This window comes from Coregonus lavaretus (genome assembly GCF_964263955.1).
Source record: "Coregonus lavaretus genome assembly, chromosome: 23".
NCBI classification, from domain to species: Eukaryota; Metazoa; Chordata; class Actinopteri; order Salmoniformes; family Salmonidae; genus Coregonus; species Coregonus lavaretus.
The window spans coordinates 20,069,981-20,096,416 of record NC_140010.1 but is presented as its reverse complement, the minus strand read 5'-3'; the positions used below and the strand labels follow the sequence as shown (position 1 = coordinate 20,096,416).

Here is a 26,436-nt window from a genome sequence, read left to right as displayed (position 1 = left end):
GATAACTATTTCTCAATTACGTTTTGTGATACAAATGTCAAACATATGTCAACAATCCTTCCTCCAAAGGTATATCCTATTGATACAATTTTGTGAAAATCCTCAAAATCATGGTATTTTTTTTGTCCTGGTTTCATATGGAATCACTAAAAGGCTTTAAGAAATTAAATAAAATGGATTGCCAGCAGCAGTAGTAGTTTGGAGCACACAGACACAGACAGGTGGAAATGCCTGGGTCTAAGCACACAGCCAGAGGAAATTATGGCGAGGTAGAGAGTGGGAGAGAAAGGAGAGGTATGTGAGACGTCTCCACCAGCTGAGGGGTGAGGTAGGGCCTGCAGAGCAAAGGGCCCTGTTGCTGCAGCAGCTCTTAATAGTCAATGGCCTTGCTGGAAAAGCCTTCTCTTAGGCCCAAGAGAGGGCTTCAGGGGCCCTAAACTGTGGCCAATGGTCACACTAAGGACTCTACCCTGCATCTTAGAGACTGTTACCCTATGTACAGTGCCATGAAAAAGTATTTGACCCTTTTTTATACTGAATGTCATCAGATCTTTAACCAAAACTGAATTAGGTAAAGGGAACCGGAGCTTGCAAATAACAAAAAAATAAATATATTTTTTATTTATTTAACTAACAAAGTTATGCATCACCCAATTCCCCTGTGTGAAAAAGTAATTGCCCCTTACACTCAATAACTGGTTGTGCCACCTTTAGCTGCAATGACTGCAACCAAATGCTTTCTGTAGCTGTCTCTGACATCGCTGTGGAGGAATTTTGGCCCACTCTTTTTATTTTACCTTTATTTAACTAGGCAAGTCAGTTAAGAACACATTCTTATTTACAATGACGGCCTACACTGGCCAAACCCGGACGACGCTGGGCCAATTGTGCGCCGCCCTATGGGACTCCCAATCACGGCCGGTTGTGATACAGCCTGGAATCGAACCAGGGGATCTGTAGTGACGCCTCAAGCACTGAGATGCAGTTCCTTAGACCACTGCGCCACTCGGGAGCTCTTGCATGCAGAACTGATTTAACTCAGCAACCTTTGTGGGTTTTCAAGCATGAACTGCTCTTTTCAAGTCCTGCCACAACATCTCAATTGGGATTAGGTCTGGACTTTGACTAGGCCACTCCAAAAATGCAAATTGTATCCATTTTCATGTAGACTTGATTGTGTGTTTTGGATCAGTCTTGCTGCATGACCCAGCTGCGCTTCAGGTTCAGCTCACAAACGGATGGCCTGACATTCTCCTGTAGAATGATCTGATAGAGAGCAGAATTCATGGTTTCTTTTATTAAGGCAAGTCGTCCTGAGGCAGCAAAGCATCCCCAAACCATCACACTACCACCACCATGCTTGACCGTTGGTATGAGGGGACCCATGTCATCCAAAAAGTTGACTCAAGTTTTCCAAAAAGCACCTGGATGATCATCAAGACTCTTGGAAGAATGTTCTATGGACAGATGATTCAAAAGTATAACTTTTTGGACGACATGGGTCACAGCACTGTACATAGTCATTGAACCCTGGTCACTTTAATAATGTTAACATACTGTTTTACCACTTTATATGTATATACTATATTCTAGTCATGGCTCATCCTATATAGCTCAGTGTTTTCCAGAAGTACATACAGTAGCCAGCCAAATAAAAAAAAGTAGACAGCCAGGCATCCCCGGTTAAACCTTTAACATTAACTTTTAAGAAGACACACCTGTTAATTGAAATGCATTCCAGGTGACTACCTCATGTAGCTGGTTGAGAGAACGCCAAGAGTGTGCAAAGCTGTCATCAAAGCAAAGGGTGGCTATTTGATTTGGTTACTACATGATTCCACATACAGCTCTGGAAAAAATTAAGAGACCACTGCAAATGTTTTTTAAATCAACATCTCTACATGTATGACAGCCATTCCATTCCAGTGTCTGTTGAATTCCAACACAGGCACACCTCATTCTACTGAATTAGGTACTGATTAGGTGATCACCTGAACCAAATTTTATTTAACAAGGAAAAGTATAAAAACCACTGCTGTGGTCATCACTACCCTCTTGCAATAGGACCAGCTGGATGGCAAAAACAGTGCTAATAGTACCTCAAAAGTAATATTAATCAAAAAATAACTATGGACCATGCCAAAAGAGTTGAAAAGGAAAGTTGAGTGAGAAAAAGATGGGTTCAATTCTGGCTTTACTGGCAGAGGGATACAGTGAGCGTCAGGTTGCTTCTGTCCTTAAAATGTCAAAGAGGGCGGTTCATAAGAACAAGGTCAAGCAGCAGACATTGGGGACAACAAAGCTACAGACTGGCAGAGGGCGAAAACGACTCTACACTGACCGGGATGACCGTCAACTCATTCGAATGTCACTCAACAACTGTAGGATGACATCAAGTGACCTACAAAAAGAATGGCAAACGGCAGCTGGGGTGAAGTGCACGGAGAGGACGGTTCAAAACAGGCTCCTAGGGGCAGGGCTGAAGTCATGCAAAGCTAGAAAAAAGCCCTTCATCAATGTGAAGCAAAGAAGATCCAGGCTGAGGTTTGCAAAAGACCATAAGGATTGGACTGTAGAGGACTGGAGTAAGGTCATTTTCTCTGATGAGTCCAATTTTCAGCTTTGCCCAACACCTGGTCGTCTAATGGTTAGACGGAGACCTGGAGAGGCCTACAAGCCACAGTGTCTCGCACCCACTGTGAAATTTGGTGGAGGATCAGTGATGATCTGGGGGTGCTTCAGCAAGGCTGGAATCGGGCAGATTTGTCTTTGTGAAGGACGCATGAATCAAGCCACGTACAAGGTTGTCCTGGAAGAAAACGTGCTTCCTTTTGCTCTGACATTGTTCCCCAACTCTGAGGATTGGTTTTTACAGCAGGACAATGCGCCATGCCACACAGCCAGGTCAATCAAGGTGTGGATGGAGGACCACCAGATCAAGACCCTGTCATGGCCAGCCCAATCTCCAGACCTGAATCCCATTGAAAACTTCTGGAATGTGATCAAGAGGAAGATGGATAATAATAATAATAATAATAATAATAATAATAATAATAAGCCATTTAGCAGACGCTTTTATCCAAAGCGACTTACAGTCATGCATGGATGGTCACAAGCCATCAAACAAAGCCGAGCTGCTTGAATTTCTGCGCCAGGAGTGGCATAAAGTCACCCAACATCAATGTGAAAGACTGGTGGAGAGCATGCCAAGACGCATGAAAGCTGTGAATGAAAATCAGTGTTATTCCACCAAATATTGATTTCTGAACTCTTCCTAAGTTAAAACATTAGTATTGTGTTGTTTAAAAATGAACATGAACTTATTTTCTTTGCATTATTCGAGGTCTGACAACACTGCATCTTTTTTGTTATTTTGACCAGTTGTCATTTTCTGCAAATAAATGCTCTAAATGACAATATTTTTATTTGGAATTTGGGAGAAATGTTGTCAGTAGATTATAGAATAAAACAAAAATGTTATTTTTACCCAAACACATACCTATAAATAGTAAAACCAGAGAAACTGATAATTTTGCAGTGGTCTCTTAATTTTTTCCAGAGCTGTATGTTATTTCATAGTTTTGATGTCTTCACTATTATTCTACAATATAGACAATAGTAAAACTAAAGAAAAACCCTTCAATGAGTAGGTGTGTCCAAACTTTTTACTGGTACTGTACACTAACAATCAAATGCAAACAATTCACACAATGAAGTTATGAAACAATGAATGTGCACAAATTGGCGGGAGAGCGCGCATTCTGGAGAGAGAAGCACATCTGGGAGCTCCATGGTCAATCCGACGTCTGCATTGGCCATGCAGCATTTACGGTGATACGGCCTCTGCAGAAGTCAGGGCATTCATACTTCTTGCGCTGTGCAGAGCGGTTGTGAAGGAAGTGAGTTTGTGTTTATACAGGATGTACCGCCCCCACCTACCGTCAACCAATCATGTCAATACGGAGCTATACAGAGACCTCCGCATTGTTACAACATTTGGGAGGCGCATGGCGATGCGGTACTGAGCTCGATTTGGCCTCTGCATGCCTCCGGAGGCGCCACAATTGCGTCTCACCCTCCATATGGAGCCACCGACCACATTTTCGGATCGAGCATAAATTGGCTTTTAGTCTAGGCCTCCGCAATGGATTAGTTCACTGAGATGGGCGCAAATATACAGTGAGGGAAAAAAGTATTTGATCCCCTGCTGATTTTGTAAGTTTGCCCACTGACAAAGAAATTATCAGTCTATAATTTTACTGGTAGGTTTATTTGAACAGTGAGAGACAGAATAACAACAAAAGAAAATCCAGAAAAACGCATGTCAAAAATATTATTAATTGATTTGCATTTTAATGAGGGAAATACGTATTTGACCACCTCTCAATCAGAAAGATTTCTGGCTCCCAGGTGTATTTTATACTGGTAACGAGCTGAGATTAGGAGCACAGGGGATTAGGGAGTGCTCCTAATCTCAGTTTGTTACCTGTATGAAAGACACCTGTCCACAGAAGCAATCAATCAGATTCCAAACTCTCCACCATGGCCAAGACCAAAGAGCTCTCCAAGGATGTCAAGGACAAGATTGTAGACCTACACAAGGATGGAATGGGCTACAAGACCATCGCCAAGCATCTTGGTGAGAAGGTGACAACAGTTGGTGCGATTATTCGCAAATGGAAGAAACACAAAAGAACTGTCAATCTCCCTCGGCTTGGGGCTCCATGCAAGATCTCACCTCGTGGAGTTGCAATGATCATGAGAACGTTGAGGAATCAGCCCAGAACTACACGGGAGGATCTTTTCAATAATCTCAAGGCAGCTGGGACCATAGTCACCAAGAATTCAATTGGTAACACACTACGCCGTGAAGGACTGAAATCCTGCAGCGCCCACAAGGTCCCCCTGCTCAAGAAAGCACATATACAGGGCCGTCTGAAGTTTGCCAATGAAAATCTGAATGATTCAGAGGAAAACTGGGTGAAAGTGTTGTGGTCAGATGAGACCAAAATTGAGCTCTTTGGCATCAACTCAACTCGCCGTGTTTGGAGGAGGAGGAATGCTGCCTATGACCCCAAGAACACCATCCCCATCGTCAAACATGGAGGTGGAAACATTATGCTTTGGGGGTATTTTTCTGCTAAGGGTACAGGACAACTTCACTGCATCAAAGGGACTATGGACGGGGCCATGTACCGTCAAATCTTGGGTGAGAACCTCCTTCCCTCAGCCAGGGCATTGAACATGGGTCGTGGATGGGTATTCCAGCATGACAATGACCCAAAACACACGGCCAAGGAAACAAAGGAGTGGCTCAAGAATAAGCACATTAAGGTCCTGGAGTGGCCTAGCCAGTCTCCAGACCTTAATCCCATAGTGGAGGGAGCTGAAGGTTCGAGTTGCCAAACGTCAGCCTCAAAACCTTAATGACTTGGAGAAGATCTGCAAAGAGGAGTGGAACAAAATCCCTCCTGTGATGTGTGCAAACCTGGTGGCCAACTACAAGAAACGTCTGACCTCTGTGATTGCCAACAAGGGTTTTGCCACCAAGTACTAGGTCATGTTTTGCATAGGGGTCAAATACTTATTTCCCTCATTAAAATCCAAATCAATTTATAACATTTTTGACATGTGTTTTTCTGGATTTTTGTTGTTGTTGTTATTCTGTCTCTCACTGTTCAAATAAACCTACCATTAAAATTATAGACTGATCATGTCTTTGTCAGTGGGCAAACGTACAAAATCAGCAGGGGATCAAATACTTTTTTCCCTCACTGTATACATATATATTTGCTACTGTTCGACAAAAAAAAAATATTGGTCGACCAACAGCCTATCGACCAAACAATCGACTAATTGGGGTCAGCCCTAGTTTCTTTCTAAATCATGTCCAAACAATTGCATTTGCCACAGATGGACTCAACTTGTAGTGCCATCAAGGATGATCAAAGAAAATTGGATGCACCTGAACTCAATTTGAAGTGTCATAGCAAAGTGGTGTGAATACCTACGTAAAATATACTGCTAAAAAAAAATAAAGGGAACACTAAAATAACTAAATCTGAATGAATGAAATAATCTTATTAAATACTTTTTTCTTTACATAGTTGAATGTGCTGACAACAAAATCACACACAAATTATCAATGGAAATCAAATTGATCAACCCATGGAGGTCTGGATTTGGAGTCACCCTCAAAATAAAAGTGGAAAACCACACTACAGGCTGATCCAACTTTGATGTAACGTCCTTAAAACAAGTCAAAATGAGGCTCAGTAGTGTGTGTGGCCTCCACGTGCCTGTATGACCTCCCTACAACGCCTGGGCATGCTCCTGATGAGGTGGCGGATGGTCTCCTGAGGGATCTCCTCCCAGACCTGGACTAAAGCATCCGCCAACTCCTGGACAGTCTGTGGTGCAACGTGGCATTGGTGGATGGAGCGAAACATGATGTCCCAGATGTGCTCAATTGGATTCAGGTCTGGGGAACGGGCGGGCCAGTCCATAGCATCAATGCCTTCCTCTTGCAGGAACTGCTGACACACTCCAGCCACATGAGGTCTAGCATTGTCTTGCATTAGGAGGAACCCAGGGCCAACCGCACCAGCATATGGTCTCACAAGGGGTCTGAGGATCTCATCTCGGTACCTAATGGCAGTCAGGCTACCTCTGGCGAGCACATGGAGGGCTGTGCGGCCCCCCAAAGAAATGCCACCCCACACCATGACTGACCCACCGCCAAACGGGTCATGCTGGAGGATGTTGCAGGCAGCAGAACGTTCTCCACAGCGTCTCCAGACTGTCACGTCTGTCACGTGCTCAGTGTGAACCTGCTTTCATCTGTGAAGAGCACAGGGCGCCAGTGGCAAATTTGCCAATCTTGGTGTTCTCTGGCAAATGCCAAACGTCCTGCACGGTGTTGGGCTGTAAGCACAACCCCCACCTGTGGATGTCGGGCCCTCATACCACCCTCATGGAGTCTGTTTCTGACCGTTTGAGCAGACACATGCACATTTGTGGCCTGCTGGAGGTCATTTTGCAGGGCTCTGGCAGTGCTCCTCCTGCTCCTCCTTGCACAAAGGCGGAGGTAGCAGTCCTGCTGCTGGGTTGTTGCCCTCCTACGGCCTCCTCCACGTCTCCTGATGTACTGGCCTGTCTCCTGGTAGCCTCCATGCTCTGGACACTACGCTGACAGACACAGCAAACCTTCTTGCCACAGCTCGCATTGATGTGCCATCCTGGATGAGCTGCACTACCTGAGCCACTTGTGTGGGTTGTAGACTCCGTCTCATGCTACCACTAGAGTGAAAGCACCGCCAGCATTCAAAAGTGACCAAAACATCAGCCAGGAAGCATAGGAACTGAGAAGTGGTCTGTGGTCACCACCTGCAAAACCAGTCCTTTATTGGGGGTGTCTTGCTAATTGCCTATAATTTCCACCTGTTGTCTATTCCATTTGCACAACAGCATGTGAAATGTATTGTCAATCAGTGTTGCTTCCTAAGTGGACAGTTTGATTTCAAGGAAGTGTGATTGACTTGGAGTTACATTGTGTTGTTTAAGTGTTCCCTTTATTTTTTTGAGCAGTGTATATATTTCTGTATTTCATTTCCAATAAATTAGCAAACATTTCAAATAACATTTTCACTTTGTCATTATGGGGTATTGTGTGCAGATGGGTGAGATATCTCTCTCTTCCCCCCCTCGATTTAATCCATTTTGAATTCAGGCTGTAACAACAAAATGTGGAATAAATCAAGGGGTATGAAGACTTTCTGAAGGCACTGTACGTATGTTCTGATACATCTTAATTTCTTGTTCTTTTTTTGGATTATAATGTCTCCTAACAACCAAAGGGCATACCACCTATACCCTCAAGTCCTCACCTCAAACTCCATTACCTTTGATTCACAGAAGTGAAAATCAAGAATACCCATCCACACTGATGACTCTGGCATCTCATTGACAATGGACATTGAGGTAATTGCGACACACAAGAGAGGTTTAATCTTAATCTGCCCGCTGTTGTTGTGTTGGTCACATTGATCAGCTGCTGCTCCCTCCCTGTGTGCCTGACACTGCTGAGCTGACTGCTCTACATTCATTTCCATAGTCAGGTCACAGCTGTTACACCCACACCATTCATTGCAAACCATATAATTGAAATCATAAAATCACAAACAGCCTAGGCCTAATTGCTGTTGGGGCGTTTGAAGGACGGTCGACAACATTTCCTCAAATTGACGTCATGTACGGGGGGCCAGTATGAAAAATGTATGCATGGATAAGAGCATCTGCTAAATGACTAAAATGTAAATGTCCTTCACTGGAATGTGTTGGGCTTCTGCTGAAGCATTATTCAACATGCCAGCTCTGCCTGTAGAGGAAGAGACAGACAGACAGCCAAGTCTGGAGAAAAAATAAGAAAAAGTCAGCCTAGTACACAGACACTAGTCTGCTCCAAATCCACCCTGTGAGTCACACTGAACTGGAAGACAGCCACAAGTATGGAGAAGCCACTCCAAAACAAGCTTTCAAAAAACACATGTTCCTACATACGCCCTCTAGACAGTGGTTTCCGGAGAAAACAATCGCTTTATAAGTATTATTGGGTGTTTCTCAATAAGCAGACTACCGTGCTCCACACTCTCATGCTCCGAGTGCATTCACCCGAGGACGTTCTCGAGTACGTTCTTGTGAGGACGAGAGTGTGGAGAACGCATAAAACATTACATTTGAGAACAGTGGAGGCTGCTGAGGGGAGCATGGCTCATAGTAATGGCGTCAATGGAATGTTATCAATCACATGGAAACCACATCTTTGATACTATTCCATTGACTCCATTCCAGCCATTATTATGAGCCGTCCTCCCCTCAGCAGCCTCCACTGTTTGAGAAGCACCTACTGTATTACCTCATGCTGCACCTCCCCATTCACTGAACCTTTTTCCAGCCAGGACAATGGCAACAAGAGACAAAACAAGTTATAATTATCAGCTAGCTATATGTGAATCGTAATAATCTAGCTAGCCAAATCAAATCAAATCAAATTTTATTGGTCACATGCGCCGAATACAACAGGTGCAGACATTGCAGTGAAATGCTTACTTACAGCCCTTAACCAACAGTGCATTTATTTTAAACAAAAAAAGTAAGAATAAAACAACAACAAAAAAGTGTTGAGAAAAAAAGAGCAGAAGTAAAATAAAGTGACAGTAGGGAGGCTATATATACAGTAAAATAAAGTGACAGTAGGGAGGCTATATATACAGGGGGGTACCGTTGCAGAGTCAATGTGCGGGGGCACCGGCTAGTTGAGGTAGTTGAGGTAATATGTACATGTGGGTAGAGTTAAAGTGACTATGCATAAATACTTAACAGAGTAGCAGCAGCGTAAAAAGGATGGGGTGGGGGGGCAGTGCAAATAGTCCGGGTAGCCATGATTAGCTGTTCAGGAGTCTTATGGCTTGGGGGTAGAAGCTGTTGAGAAGTCTTTTGGACCTAGACTTGGCACTCCGGTACCGCTTGCCGTGCGGTAGCAGAGAGAACAGTCTATGACTAGGGTGGCTGGAGTCTTTGACAATTTTGAGGGCCTTCCTCTGACACCGCCTGGTATAGAGGTCCTGGATGGCAGGGAGCTTTGCCCCAGTGATGTACTGGGCCGTACGCACTACCCTCTGTAGTGCCTTGCGGTCAGAGGCCAAGCAGTTGCCATACCAGGCGGTGATGCAACCAGTCAGGATGCTCTCGATGGTGCAGCTGTAGAATTTTTTGAGGATCTGAGGACCCATGCCAAATCTTTTTAGTCTCCTGAGGGGGAATAGGCTTTGTCGTGCCCTCTTCACGACTGTCTTGGTGTGTTTGGACCATGATAGTTCGTTGGTGATGTGGACACCAAGGAACTTGAAGCTCTCAACCTGTTCCACTACAGCCCCGTCGATGAGAATGGGGGCGTGCTCAGTCCTCTTTTTTTTCCTGTAGTCCACAATCATCTCCTCCTGGTAGCCAGCTAGCTAAAACAGGCAAAAATGACCTAAAACTAATTTTATGCAAGGTCGATGTACATTTTGTGTGGGTAGCTAGCTACCAATTCTAGTTTAACAGGCAAAAATGACCTAAAACGAAATGTATGCAAAAAAGTTATGCAAGGTAGGTATGGCAATTCTTTGTGGGTAGCTAGCTAGCTAACAATTATTCTTGGCCATCTGGCTAGCTAACAGAAGTAGCTAGCCAGTTAGCCCTATTGACTTACTATGGGCTTGCGATATATGCACAGTGGGCAGGTAAACATGCCAAAATTAACACAGCATGTATTTATTAACGTATCAAGATGAAATATTGTAGTCAGGCAACATATGAGATGTGAAGAGGCAACATTTCATTCCGAAGTCGTAGTGTATTTTCTCTCGCTTCAGCTCAAATAATGTCTTCCATTGATTTCAAGAAATGGTTCGTAATATTTTACGTAGTTACTTCATATTTCTGTGATTTGGACTCATACTCCAACCCTGCAGTATTCCAATTTGCGTCCTCGGAGCACGGTAGTATGCATTTCGAGAAACACCCAATGTTTTGCTTCTAGCTTACTGACTGCATTTGAGGAAACTAATTGTGTCGTCAGTCTCTAAAGAGCATTCTTTGCTCCGGTATAATATTTTTATATGAATGATATGAATCAATAATTGGTATAAATTGCTTTGCTCAAGGGTAAACAGATATTTGAGTACTGTGGAATCCTAAAATGTCAACAATGTACTCCTGAGATCACGTTTGTGTTTCCACTTTCCCCTGTCCTGGCAAACCATATTGTCCTTATAGCACACCAACCAACACCACCAATTTCGGAGGAACTATTATTTCCTGAGATGGTCCAAGTACAATAAAAACCCTAACCTGCTTAGTTTCATTTTTTTAAATGCAGGCGGAGAAATGCTGAGTGGTAAGGCACTTGTACACTTTGGAAATGTGAAACTAAATAACATGTCAGTTTAACTTGTTATAGTTGTTGGCAGTGCACAGACCGATGGTCTCGATTCACAGGCACCACTTTTGAATAAATCTGAAATAACATGATGAAATATTTATCCAGCTGACAAACTATGGCTGCATCCCACTCCCAAATGGCACCATATTTCCTATATGTAGTGCACTATATAAGGAATAGAGTGCAATTTGGGACGCAGTAGTACGTCTGCCTGCACACTCAGGTGAGCATTTCAGCTGTGAACAAGAAGAGAAAGTATTTGTAAATCAAAACACTATTAATGAGCTCAACGTAGTACTACACACAGAGAATAAAACCTGAATATGGAATGTCCTGACAGCTTGTCTTTTTCCTCAAGAGACAAAAGCTATTGAAGAGAGAGAAACTAGAGTACAGAGAGAGCCTGATGAAAAGTAACACCAGGCAGGGAGCAGTGTCAAACTATCCTGTCCTTTATTCTCCCCCGCTTTCTCGCCTGGTCATTTGCTTAACAATAAACATTCCTGGCAGCTCGGTTCCCAATGACCTGCACCATGTTTGAAAACACAATTCTTGAAAACAAAATGCAAGTGTGAAAATCTAACTTGAGAATCACAATTCTGTGTCTAAAGCCATATGACAGTGACCAGATCACTTACCGATGGATATGTGAATTCCTGCTCCAAGAAACAGGACCAAAAATATTAAATAACAGCGCATTGTATCCATTGTCATACCAAATTACTCTGGGCAATTTCTCACACTCAACTTCTGTAGTCTTTGCTTGGAGGAAGAAAAATTGTTTTTGTCTGATTGGCCAACAATCAACATGGCAGTGTCAACATATACTACATGACCAAAGGTATGTGGACACCTGCTCGTTTAACATCTCATTCCAAAATCATGGGTATTAATATAGAGTTGGTCCCCCCTTTGCTGCTAACAGCCGCCACTCTTCTGGGAAGGCTTTCCACTAGATGTTGTAACATTGTTGCAGGGACTTATCTCAATTCAACCCCGAGCATTAGTGAGGTCGGGCACTGATGTTGGGCGATTAGACCTGGCTTGCAGTCCGCGTTCCAATTCATCCCAATGGGGCTCGATGGGGTTCAGGTCTGGGCTCTGTGCAGGCCAGTCAAGTTCTTCCACACCGATCTCGACAAGCCATTTCTGTATGGACCTCGCTTTGTGAACGGAGGCATTTCATGCTGAAACATGAAAGGGCCTTCCCCAATCTGTTGCCACAAAGTTGGAAGCACAGACTCGTCTAGAATGTCACTGCATGCTGTAGCATTAAGATTTCCCTTCACTGGAACTAAGGGGCCTAGCCTAAACCATGAAAAACAGCCCCAGACCATTATTCCTCCTCCACCAAACTTTACAGGTGGCACTATGCATTGGGGCAGGTAGCGTTCTCCTGGCATCCACCAAACCCAGATTCGTCCTTTGGACTGCCAGATGGTGAAGCGTGATTCATCACGTTTCTACTGCTCCAGACTCCAACGGCGGTGAGCTTTACACCACTCCAGCCGACGCTTGGCATTGCGCATGGTGATATTAGGCTTGTGTGCGACTGCTTGGCCATGGAAACCCATTTCATGAAGCGCCCGACGAACAGTTATTGTGCTGACGTTGCTTCCAGATGCAGTTTGGAACTTGGTAGTGAGTGTTGCAGCCGAGGACAGACACTTTTTGACGTGCTACGCGCTTCAGCACTCGGCGGTCCCGTTCTGTGAGCTTGTGTGGCCTACCACTTCGCAGCTGAGCCATTGTTGCTCCTAGACGTTTCCACTTCACAATAACAGCTTAGCAGGTCAGTTTAGCAGGGCAGAAATTTGACAAACTGACTTGTTGGAAAGGTGGCATCCTATGACGGTGCCACTTTAGAAGTCACTGAGCGCTTCAGTAAAGCCATTCTACTGCCAATGTTTGTCTATGCAGATTGCATGGCTGTGTGCTCGATTTTATACACCTGTCAGCAACGGTGTGGCTGAAATAGCCAAATCCACTAATTGGAAGGGGTGTCCACATACTGTAGTGTAGCTAGCAACAATGACAAGAAGCTGCCATGTGGGGAATCGTAGGTGGCTCGTTTCAGCTAGTTTGATCTTGTTCTTGATACCATGTCTTGTTTGGAGATGTTTTGACTGATGTCACGTCTATGGTAATATGGCTCAAATTTGCTAGCTAGCTAACCAACAACTGTAACGATGTATTTGAGAGACAAGTGCTCATTGTGCAAATGTATTTATGTTTTTAATAAACATTGGAGACTAAATATTGTTTACACTAAGCCAACCTAGTCTGTTTTGTCCCATAGTTGAGCACGCGTCCGTTGTTGTTAAACAACCCACCCGTCTACAGCCTAACTATCATGAAAATGATTAGCACTACAGAGTAATCCAAACCTAGTCATAATGAACACACCCAACAGAAACCAAGGCTACACATGTTTCTGCCAACAGTTAGACCCAATACTGAGAACGCATAATACACATATTGTTTTACAGAGGTTGTCCAGGGCCATCTCAACAACCTCATTCTGTCAGATAGTGGGATATGCTTTTTATGTGGTCTGTCTGCATATGCCTAGTGCCTGTGCAGAATCAGAAGGCTTTACACGGTCATATAGAAAATAGAATATCCATCTAGCCTATGGCTCTTGCTTTACCCATTGCCTGTCACCAAGGATATTGAACACTTACATAATGAATGTAAAGAGGTTAGCAGCGCTCACAAATGTAGCGCAGTGGCTATTTATTATGTTTAGGCTACTTCATAACAAAAGTGTCAAGGATAGAACAGCCCATACAGTTCACCAAAAAAAAGTTTTTTATTTATTTGTATAATAACTTGGTCGACCGAGAGTAGTCTGTTTTTTCATAGACACACCCTATGTTTGAATAAAATATATGTAGGCTACTATATTTAGGCTACTTCGTCTGATGCTGTAAGTGCTGCAATAAAAAATTATGACACAAATTACTGAAGATGGAGCTAGAGATGAATATAGCCTAACCAGAAGAAAGAAAACCTGTTCCCGACCCGACCCCCCCCCCCCCTCCTCCTCCTACTGCAGCTGGCCTTCGCAAATTCTGCCATTACGCTTTGGAGTGCCAAGTTATCGTACCATTTCTACTGATCTGCATGAAAGTTAGGATTTTCATATGCACATTTTCGTGGAACAGTTTAATTTCATTTATAATAAAAGTCTTCATATCTCAAAATCAATGTCATGTGGTTAATCAAAATTCTATATAAATGAAAATGATACAAATCTAAAAGTAACTTCTATTGCCAATACGTAAAAATAGCCTATATAAACAACAAATAAAAACTTTGCAGTCCCCAGGTAGAAAATATCCGGATAAAAATAAATATCCTATTAATCACATTGGCTATGAATGGCTTGTCTGCAAGGAACTTGAAACATTGTATCAACTATTAACTTGGGCCTGGCCTGAACCTTGCACTAGCAAACTTGCAACATTCTATGTGTAATCAGGTGAGTGTCCTTACTCAAGATTGACAGGAGCGCTCCAAACAAAAGACAATTAATAAATGGAATGAAATAAACCAAAACCAAAGTGTAGCCTAGGTTGTGCGAGAAATTATGGTAATTCACGGTAAATGTACTACTGGTGATACTGCTGTGCCAGTAGTACAAAACCAAAGCATGTGTTGTTGTCTTACCTTGTCCATAGACCAATGTCATTAAGGTAATTTACCCCCCCCCCCCCCCAATAAGAAAAACAACTAATAACAGGAATAGAACCATCTAGTGGTCAGAACCTGGTAATATCCGGATGTAGGATGGGACATAAACCTAACAACTTCATTTACTAATTTCTCTGAACAGGGGGGGGGGGGGGGGGGGGGGGGGGGAAACATCACCAAATTCACAAAGAATGCATTACATAAACAAATGAAAATATATTTTATATTTGAGATTCTTCAAATAGCCCTATTTGGTAAAAGACCAAGTCCATATTATGGCAAGAACAGCTCAAATAAGCAAAGAGAAACGACAGTCCATCATTACTTTAAGACATGAAGGTCAGTCAATATGGAAAATTAAGAATTTTTAAAGTTTCTTCAAGTGCAGTCGCAAAAACCATCAAGCGCTATGATGAAACTGGCTCTCATGAGGACCGCCACAGGAATGGAAGACCCAGAGTTACCTCTGCTGCAGAGGATAAGTTCATTAGAGTTACCAGCCTCAGAAATTGCAGCCCAAATAAATGCTTCACAGAGTTCAAGTAACAGACACATCTCAACATCAACTGTTCAGAGGAGACTGTGTGAATCAGGCCTTTATGGTCGAATTGCTGCAAAGAAACCACTATGAAAGGACACCAATAAGAAGAAGAGACTTACTTGGGCCAAGAAACAGGAGCAATGGACATTAGACCGGTGGAAATGTGTCCTTTGGTCTGGAGTCCAAATTAGAGATTTTTGGTTCCAACCGCCGTGTCTTTGTGAGACGCAGAGTAGGTGAACGGATTATCTCTGCATGTGTATTTCCCACCGTAAAGCATGTAGGAGGTGGTGTTATGGTGTAGGGGTCCTTTGCAGGTGACACTGTATGTGATTTATTTAGAATTCAAGGCACACTTAACCAGCATGGCTACCACAGCATTCAGCAGTGATACACCATCCCATCTGGTTTGGGCTTTGCGGGACTATCATTTGCGGTCCTCTGTAGCTCAATTGGTAGAGCATGGCGCTTGTAACGCCAGGGTAGTGGGTTCGATCCCCGGGACCACCCATACGTAAAAATGTATGCACACATGACTGTAAGTCGCTTTGGATAAAAGCGTCTGCTAAACGGCATATTATTATTATATTATTTGTTTTTCAACAGGACAGTAACCCCACACCTCCAGGCTGTGTATGGGCTATTTGACCAAGAAGGAGAGTTATGGAGTGCTGCATCAGATGACCTGGCCTCCACAATCCCCCGACCACAGAGTGAAGGAAAAGCAGCCAACAAGTGCTCAGCATATGTAGGAACTCCTTCAAGACTGTTGGAAAAGCATTCCAGGTGAAGCTGGTTGAGAGAATGCCAAGAATGTGCAAAGCTGTCATCAAGGCAAAGGGTGGCTAAAATATATTTTGATGTAACACTTTTTTGCTTACTACATGATTCCATATGTGTTATTTCATAGTTTTGATGTATTCACTATTATTCTACAATGTAGAAAATAGTAGAAATAAAGAAAAACCCTTGAATGCATAGGTGTGTCCAAACTTTTGACTGGTACTGTATATATATTTTTTTATCTTTCTTTTCTCTCTTTTACAGATGAGCGCTGAACTACATAAATTACAGAAAATACACATCAAAATATAAAATATAAATACAAAACACATTAATTAGTAATAAGGTCCTCAATCAGCTTTCTCAATTGCCCTAGAAGCACCAAAACATCAAATGTACGAACATTTTGAAGATTGTTCCACAAATAAGATGCAAGAAAACTCAGTAGAGAATAAAGGAATTTCCAGAGTTAGCCATCCCTGAGAACGGATGTGGTATGTCTAAAGCAGGGTTTCCCAACTGGCAGCCCGTGGGCCAAATTGTGGTTTTATTTAAGTTTTCTGAGCAAAAAAAACCCAAAACAGACACACACACATACAGTGCATTCGGAAAGTATTCAGACCCCTTCCCTGTTGTTACGTTACAGCCTTATTCTAAAGTGTATTAAATATTAAGTCTGGGCCAATTGAAGAAAGCCTCTGAATTAGCATATGAATCCTATAATTTAAAATGGCCAATTAGTGTGGAATCAATTACCTTAATTTATCAGAGATCACATTATATTTCAACAACATTTTGCAGGAATGCTAATCTTATTTTATCTGTCTAACTACAGAAACAATCTGAGATGGTGGGCGTCGTGGCTGGCTGAAATGACATGGAACGACCCATCTTCAATTGGTTCACAGAACCCCATCCCTCTGTGCACATTGTGGAATGGCTCCGAGGAGGGTTTATTCCCTATGGTAGGCTATAGGTTAGTAAGTGACATTATGGAAATTACATATAGCCAAAATGTCAGTCACAGACCTATTCACATCTCAGCACAGTACACTGATAGGCATGTACCAGATGAGATCTAACCATGCCAAATAACATTACTCATTTATGAACCTATGACATATTACAGCATAAAACTAGATAATGTTTCTGATCATGTCCCTGCTTTCCTTTCCTCTAGTCATCCATCGATGCTAGTGCTGGAGAATCTGTCATCTTTGGACAGCTCAACCCATCAGTGGACAAATGGAGCCCATCACCATTCCCCGTACAGATGGGATGCTTTGTTTCCAGGAGCGTGCGCCATAAATGGGATCGTGATTTAGATTAAAAACGTTATGGCTTCAATAACTATGACCATCTCATTTCTAGACTACATCCCCTATCCATTCTTTATAAAAGCAAATCCATCCCTGCACGATTTTAGAATTGGAAATCGCGATAATGACTATACTGTGACAAGGTAATTTTGCTACCGCAAAGCGTTAACCGAGAAGTTGACAAAAATATAAATGGTTGCCTCGGGCAACAACTCGTGGGATACAATGTCAACGTAGCCTACATGAGCCTCCAGCATCCATGGACGCATCAGCACGCGCGTAGAGTATGTTTGGTAGCCTAAGTAATAATTCCTTGTTATCGATTATCAGAAACACCACATGTCTTTAATCGACACGTCTCTCATGTTCTGTATCAAAGCATACGATTTTTATCTGGTAAACGGGTCATTCGGTAGTCAGTTATTTGCAACAGTATCTAAATAGCCTAAAGGGGCTTAGCCTATGCTACATATTTATCTACCCACATGAGTCCTTATCAATGAGCTTCAATCGACAATTTAGATGATAATGTGGTCTTTGGACTAATGTCTTCAGATAACTTATTTCGTTGTATTCGACAAGTGCTATGACGAGCTTTTTATATCTCTAGAGACCCTACATATCGTCAGCAAACAAGCGGATACATTGTATCATCCAATAGGCTACAATGTAGCCTCTATCACTCTTCCATGATAATAATTATCTGGAAATTGTATCAAGTATAAAACTGTCACGTTTCCAACAGCTCATATGTGCCGCTCCTATTCATTCGGTTCGCTCGTCCAATGACTCAATCATGAGAAAACTATGTTGACAAAAAATTATACTGGACAAATCGACTTCACCACGCGCCGTGTCACAAATGGACCAAGTACCGAAAGAGAGCAATTGTCGAGTGTCACTGTTTTGCTAGACAACATATGAGCCACAACGGGATAGAAATGTCTGGCCATGGCACCTCCTAGTCCTAAACTATAGGCAACTGAGGCCATTTTCGTGCAAATGACTTTTTATTCGTTCTCTCCCCTGCTTTCTCGCCTGGTCATTTGTTTAACAATAAACATTCCTGGCATCTCGGTTCCCAATGACCTGCGCCGTGTTTGAAAACACAATTCTTGAAAACAAAAAGCAAGTGTGAAAATCTAACTTGAGAATCATAATTCTGTGTCTAAAGCCATTTACGGCAGTGACCGGATCACTTACCGATGGATATGTGAATTCCTGCTCCAAGAAACAGGACCAAAAATATGAAATAACAGCGCATTGTATCCATTGTCAAAACAAATTACTCTGGCAAATTTCTCACTCTCAACTTCTGTAGTCTTTGCTTGGAGGAAAAAAATTGTCTGATTGGCCAACAACGCGAAAATACCCCGCCCACATGGAACACCCCTAACCGCCCTTACCTGCTCCCTCATACCCAACCCCTTCTCACCAGTTGAAAGTCGGTGAATGAAGTCAGGGGAGGTGCATCTGAGACAGCCGAAAGTCGGACACTGTAGTGGTTTTCCAGCAGCAAGGCTCAGATCAACATGGCAGTGTTGGAGTGGGGTTGAGTGTGTTGGCGTATGTGCGTGTGTGTTTGTCCGGCATCTGTAAAAAATAAATTTTAAAAATCTGTTGTGGGGGGGGAGGGGGGGGGGGCAATCCGGGTTATATGCTAAAATCCTACGTATGAACTGCCGACATTATTACGCATATTAATTGATAATGATGGAAAATAAGATATGCAAGATATTTGAATACATATATATTTTTAAATAGTTATATATAGAGGTGACAGCATTGGAAATGCTTTTGGCGGTTAATCTGCTTTGTTTTGTGAGTGGCACTGTGTGCTGTTTTCGATGGATGGGTCCTGGCCTCTCGGGGCCCTAGGGATCTGGAGGGATGTGGGTGGGATGCCGATCACTGGGATGACGGCTCAACTTGGGATGGGGAGGGGCTTTAGTGGGGGAATTAGTGGAGAACAATTGAAGGGATACTTAGTAGCAATGCAAATATCATGGTACAGCTATATGGACACTCAATCATTACGGTATTTTTTATTGGTAAATTTACAAACATATATAATGATAAATAGACTTGAAACTTGTATCTCATTATGGTGTATGGTGAAATAAGTATAGCCAGTTATAATTGTAATGGCTTAGCTGATAATAACAAAAGAAGAACAATATTTACATGGCTCAAAGAGAAGGAATATAATATCTATTGTTTACAGGAAACTCATTCAACAATTCTAGATGAAGTTGCGTGGAAAAAGGAATGGGGGGGCGAAATATACTTCTCCCATGGGCAAAGAAATTCAAAAGGGGTGATGATATTAATTAATAGTAATTTCGATCCCAATGTGCAAATTGTCCAAATAGATACGCAAGGTAGATGGATTATTTTAAATATGTTATTGGACAATAAACAGATATGGCTCATTAACATTGGATGCATTAACTGTATACATTTCTAAATAAACTTTTCTATACCCCCATATCACACACTAACAAACTGAAAACATAATGTGTACACAATTAATTGGTTAGAGAGAGGTCTCAAATATAATTTTCAGTTGTATCCCGATCATGATGGTTCCTGTTTCAGTCCGGTCTACGTTCACGTTCGAGTGGGTCAAACAAAAATACCCTCGTGAATGGTTGACAAATAGTGCCTCCCACAATGCAAGTGATGGCTACATGCATGGTGCAGTTGGTGAGAATAGAGAGGAAGAGGCGAAGCGGCAGGTAGCTTAGTGGGTAAGAGCGTTGTGCCAGGAACCGAAAGGTCGCTGGTTCTAATCCCCGAGCCGACTAGGTGAAAAATCTGTCGATGTGCCCTTAATTAAGCAAGGCACTTAACCCTAATTGCTCCTGTAAATCGCTCTGGATAAGAGCGTCTGCTAAATTACTCAAATGTAAAAGTGGATAACTTGGCCCAAAATCTGTCTTCTCCAGCAGGTGGCGATTTTTCTTTTTTTTTGCTCTCAAAGCGAGGAGTTTTTGTATGGAGGTCAATGAGAGTGTCTAATTCGGTTAACCTCTTAAGGATCGGACCCTTTTCTTTTCAATTTTCGCCTAAAATGACATACCCAAATCTAACTGCCTGTAGCTCAGGACCTGAAGCAAGGATATGCATATTCTTGATACCATTTGAAAGGAAACACTTTGAAGTTTGTGGAAATGTGAAATGAATGTAGGAGAATAACACATTAGATCTGGTAAAATATAATACAAACAAAAAAACATGCGTTTTCTATTGTTTTTTGAAATGCAAGAGAAAGGCCACAATATAATATAGCAGTTTAGGCGCAATTTATATTTTGGCCACTAGATGGCAGCAGTTTGTGTGCAAAGTTTCAGATTGATCCAGTGAAGCATTGCAGTACTGGACTATTTTGTATCAAGTCTGCCCAAATGTGCCAAATTGGTCAATTGATACGTTTTCAAGTACATAACTATAGAGAACATAAAAAATGATATGGTAATAGAAAATGTAAATTTATACACTCCCAGGAATGTCATTTTACATTTACATTTTTGTCATTTAGCAGACGCTCTTATCCAGAGCGACTTACAGTTAGTGAGTGCATACATTATTTTTTTTATTTTTCATACTGGCCCCCCTTGGGAATCGAACCCACAACCCTGGCGTTGCAAACACCATGCTCTACCAACTGAGCTACATCCCTGCCGGCCATTCCCTCCCCTATCCTGGATGACGCTGGGCCAATTGTGCGCCGCCCCATGGGTCTCCCGGTCGCGGCCGGCTACGACAGAGCATGATGGATCATTAGCTTATACACTAACTTTCACACATCTAGATGGCCGGGCGGGGTGGGTGTGGAGCCAGAGACAGCAGGGGTTCAAACTGTAGAACCCAGTTCCTACATTTTAATATAAAAATGGATTTTATCAAACAAAACTATGCTACATTCTATCTCTGGGACCCTTAGGAAGACAAATCAGAGCAAGATTACTGAATGTAAGTACATTATATACCTTCAGAGGTAAATGTATCAAACCAGTTGCCGTGATAATTGTTGTTGTTGTTGTGCACTCTCCTCAAACAATAGAATGGTATTTTTTCACTGTAATAGCTACTGTAAATTGGACAGTGCAGTTAGATTAACAAGAATGTAAGCTATCTGCCCATATAAGACATGTCTATGTCCTGGAAAGTCTGCTGTTCCTTACAACAGTCATGCTAATCACATTAGCACACGTTAGCTCAACCGTCCCATATACAGGAAACAACCAGGTGTGGTGAGTTCAAATCTAATTTTAATTGGTCACATACACATATTTAACTAGTGACCTTAATTCATCAATCAAGGACAAGGGAGGAGCAGACACTCTGCCCTCCATGGAATGAGTTTGACACCTGTGCTCTATGTGATACTGATAACACTATACGTTTTTGTGGGGTAGATATGGTTGGCGATGTTCCTATCGGTGGATTAATTGCTAAATATACAAGCTGATACATTATTTCCAGTCTCTGAAAAACAGTGCTTCGTGCTCTGGCCCCGTCCCTCCCCTCCCCTCCCCTCCCCCAAGGCAGGCTTTTTTGAAGGGAGGCAGACACTAACAACACAATCCTTTGGGTAAAACTGAAAGAACTGACCAGACCGCAGTGGCGTCAAGTGATTCCACTCAACGATAGACCATTTTTTGATGTTCTATTACATGGTGACATTCAACCATACATGTTTCAACCGGAATATAGCAAAGAGGATTCGAAAGAAATAGACTGCTCAAAAAAATAAAGGGAACACTAAAATAACACATCCTAGATCTGAATGAATGAAATAATCTTATTAAATACTTTTTTCTTTACATAGTTGAATGTGCTGACAACAAAATCACACAAAAATTATCAATGGAAATTAAATTTATCAACCCATGGAGGTCTGGATTTGGAGTCACCCTCAAAATTAAAACAAGTCAAAATGAGGCTCAGTAGTGTGTGTGGCCTCCACGTGCCTGTATGACCTCCCTACAACGCCTGGGCATGCTCCTGATGAGGTGGCGGATGGTCTCCTGAGGGATCTCCTCCCAGACCTGGACTAAAGCATCCGCCAACTCCTGGACAGTCTGTGGTGCAACGTGGCGTTGGTGGATGGAGTGAGACATGATGTCCCAGATGTGCTCAATTGGATTCAGGTCTGGGGAACGGGCAGACCAGTCCATAGCATCAATGCCTTCCTCTTGCAGGAACTGCTGACACACTCCAGCCACATGAGGTCTAGCATTGTCTTGCATTAGGAGGAACCCAGGGCCAACCGCACCAGCATATGGTCTCACAAGGGGTCTGAGGATCTCATCTCGGTACCTAATGGCAGTCAGGCTACCTCTGGCGAGCACATGGAGGGCAGTGCGGCCCCCCAAAGAAATGCCACCCCACACCATGACTGACCCACCGCCAAACGGGTCATGCTGGAGGATGTTGCAGGCAGCAGAACGTTCTCCACAGCGTCTCCAGACTCTGTCACGTGCTCAGTGTGAACCTGCTTTCATCTGTGAAGAGCAGAGGGCGCCAGTGGCAAATTTGCCAAACGTCCTGCAAGGTGTTGGCCTGTAAGCGCACAACCCCCACCTGTGGACGTCGGGCCCTCATACCACCCTCATGGAGTCTGTTTCTGACCGTTTGAGCAGATACATGCACATTTGTGGCCTGCTGGAGGTCATTTTGCAGGGCTCTGGCAGTGCTCCTCCTGCTCCTTCTTGTACAAAGGTGGAGGTAGCAGTCCTGCTGCTGGGTTGTTGCCCTCCTCCACGTCTCCTGATGTACTGGCCTGTCTCCTGGTGGCGCCTCCATGCTCTGGACACTACGCTGACAGACACAGCAAACCTTCTTGCCACAGCTCGCATTGATGTGCCATCCTGGATGAGCTGCACTACCTGAGCCACTTGTGTGGGTTGTAGACTCCGTCTCATGCTACCACTAGAGTGAAAGCACCGCCAGCATTCAAAAGTGACCAAAACATCAGCCAGGAAGCATAGGAACTGAGAAGTGGTCTGTGGTCACCACCTGCAAAACCAGTCCTTTATTGGGGGTGTCTTGCTAATTGCCTATAATTTCCACCTGTTGTCTATTCCATTTGCACAACAGCATGTGAAATGTATTGTCAATCAGTGTTGCTTCCTAAGTGGACAGTTTGATTTCACAGAAGTGTGATTGACTTGGAGTTACATTGTGTTGTTTAAGTGTTCCCTTTATTTTTTTGAGCAGTGTATTATACAAATAAAGCAAACTGGATGGAATATGGGGAAAAAAGCACAAAATTATTTTTAAATCTTCAACATAGGAATGCTACCAAAAAGAACTTAATAAAACTGGTTACAATTGACGGAGTGACCCATGATTCACCAAATGATATTTTGAAGGAGGAAACAAAGTACTTTAAGCATATGTTTTCTTTTCAGTCGCCTCCATCTCCTCTAACTGAAGCTAATTGTAGAGATTTTTTTTTCTATTGATAATATAAAATTAACAGCCATACAGAAAGACTCATGTGAAGGTGAAATTACAGAGGAGGAACTTCTGGATGCAATTAAAGACTTTAAATCCGGGAAAACTCCAGGGTTGGATGGCATACCAGTCGAGGTATACCAAACCTTTTTTGATATACTAAGAGGACCGTTATTAGCATGTTATAACCACTCCTATGTAAATGGTAGATTATCTGACACTCAAGAAGGTCTGATCTCATTATTACTGAAACAGGATACAAGTGTAAAATATAAAGATCCAGTCCATTAAAAAAATTGGAGGCCCCTTACACTTCAGTGTATAGCGCATAGAATTAAAAAGGTATTTTTTTTTTTTTTACATGGAAGATACATTGGAGATAATATAAGGCAAGTATTGGAAACAATAGAACACTATGGAAAATATGGGAAACCAGGCCTGCTATTCATAGCAGACTTCGAAAAGGCATTTGATAAAGTACGACTGGGGTTTATATATAAATGCCTGGAGCATTTCAATTTTGTAGAATCTCTTATAAGATGGGTCAAAATCATGTATAGTAACCCTAGGTGTAAAATAGTAAATAATGGCTATTTCTCCGAAAGTTTTAAACTGTCAAGAGGAGTGAAACAAGGTTGTCCACTATTGGCATATCTATTTATTGTGGCCATCGAGATGTTAGCTATTAAAATCAGATCAAATAATAATATCAGAGGATTAGAAATCCAGGGCTTAAAAACAAAGGTGTCATTGTACGCTGATGATTCATGTTTTCTTTTAAATCCACAACTAGAATCCCTCCACAGCCTCATAGAGGATCTAGATACATTTTCTAACCTCTCTGGATTACAACCAAATTATGACAAATGTACTATATTACGTATTGGATCACTAAAAACAATACAATTTTTACATTACCATGTAGTTTACCAATAAAATGGTCTGATGGTGATGTGGATATACTCGGAATACATATCCCAAAGGAAATAAATGATCTCACTTCAATACATTTTAATAGAAAGTTAGCAAAAATAGATAAGATCTTGCTACCATGGAAAGGTAAATACCTGTAAATTTGTGGAAAAATCACCCTGATTAACTCTTTAGTATTATCCCAGTTTACCTATTTGCTTATGGTCTTGCCTACGCCCAGCGAACAGTTTTTTAAATTATATGAGAAAAAAATATTCAATTTTATTTGGAACGGCAAGCCAGACAAAATTAAAAGGGCCTATTTATATAATGAATATGAATTCGGAGGACAGAAATGATTAAATATTAAAGCATTAGACCTATCACTAAAAGCTTCAGTCATACAAAAGTTATACTTAAATCCGAACTAGTTCTCAAGCAAATTAGTAAGATTGTCTCACCCAATGTTCAAGAATGGCCTTTTTCCCTTTATTCAGATTACAACCACTCATTTTCAGTTATTTGAAAAGGAAATAATTTCCCAAATATCACTATTTCTAAAACAAGCCATAGAAAGTTGGTTGCAATTTCAATTTAATCCTCCAGAAACGACAGAACAAATAATGCAACAAATATTGTGGTTAAATTCAAATATACTAATTGATAAAAAACCTTTATTTTTTGACAGAATGTTTAAAAACGGTATAATCTTCGTAAATGATATCATCGGTAGGACTGGTGGAGTTATGTTGCAAATGCAGCTAACAAAAACATATGGAAATGTCTGCTCTACCCAAAATTACAACCAAATAATTGCAGCCTTACCGCAAAAGTGGAAGAGGAAAGTGGAAGGGGGAGAACGTAAGGAACTTGTCTGTCGGCCTTGCATTAAAGAACATAATTGGTTAAGGAAAACTGTGATAAATAAAAAAGTATATCAGTTTAATTTAAGGACCAAAGGATTGACAGCCGTCCCATATAGATTGCAAAATAGTTGGGAAGAGATTTTTGACGTACCCATCCCATGGCATAGTGTTTATGAACTGACACGCAAAACGACACCGGATTCAAAAATTAGAATCTTTCAATTTAAATTATTATATAAAATTCTTGCTACCAATAGAATGTTATTTATATGGGGGATACAATCTTCCCAGCTCTGCAGATTTTGCTGTGAAGAGACATAATCATTAGATCATTTGTTTTGGTTCTGTCCATTTGTAGCTTGTTTTTGGACACAGGTCCAGGAATGGCTAAAGGATTGCAATATTTTCAACCGCAGTCCCTGGGCAGGTTATTAGACAGATAATTCTTATCAATAGTAGACCTTGGCAGGGGATTTTTGTAGACGTGTCTTTGTATTGTGTTTTGAGAATCTGTAGAGAGAAGAATGAGGTGGTTGTGTCATTACTGTTGCAGTCTTGATTTTATACCTTTCAGTGTCCCTTTCTCATTTTTGTCCCACAGTCTTGTTGTGCTCCATAACCACAAGGTGCGTCTCCTCCCTCATGCTCGTGTACCCAAACTGGCACCGCTTTGGGTTAGTTTTCAGCAGGGGAAAAGGGTTAGACTAATTGAACCCATGGTCTGGAAGGTACTCTGTGGTCCTCAGACTACCTCTAACCCCATAACTTAAACACAAACCCATACAAAGACTACCCAATTCATGTTTATGCCATGCTTACTGTAAATAGAGCTATTTTAGCCGTCAGCTTGTAATTTTTTTTGCCAACTTA

General features: G+C 42.1%; 1 protein-coding gene across 3 annotated transcripts in view; it reads right to left on the bottom strand.

Moving 5' to 3' along the window:
* The window catches only part of LOC311098992 (TGF-beta receptor type-1-like), a gene marked incomplete at its 3' end in the record, with an annotated part of 43,171 nt that extends 24,525 nt beyond the window's left edge, over positions 1-18,646 (bottom strand). For 2 of the 3 annotated variants that reach the window (XM_084139573.1, XM_084139575.1), the window contains exon 1: positions 11,623-11,702. In XM_084139573.1, coding sequence (XP_083995699.1) covers positions 11,623-11,698 — 76 coding nt within the window. In that variant the 5' untranslated portion in view covers positions 11,699-11,702. Of the gene's footprint in view, positions 1-11,622; positions 11,703-18,526 lie in introns of those variants that run through there. The other variant, XM_084139574.1, reaches the window with a different exon arrangement.
* Positions 18,647-26,436: the final 7,790 nt, after the last annotated feature.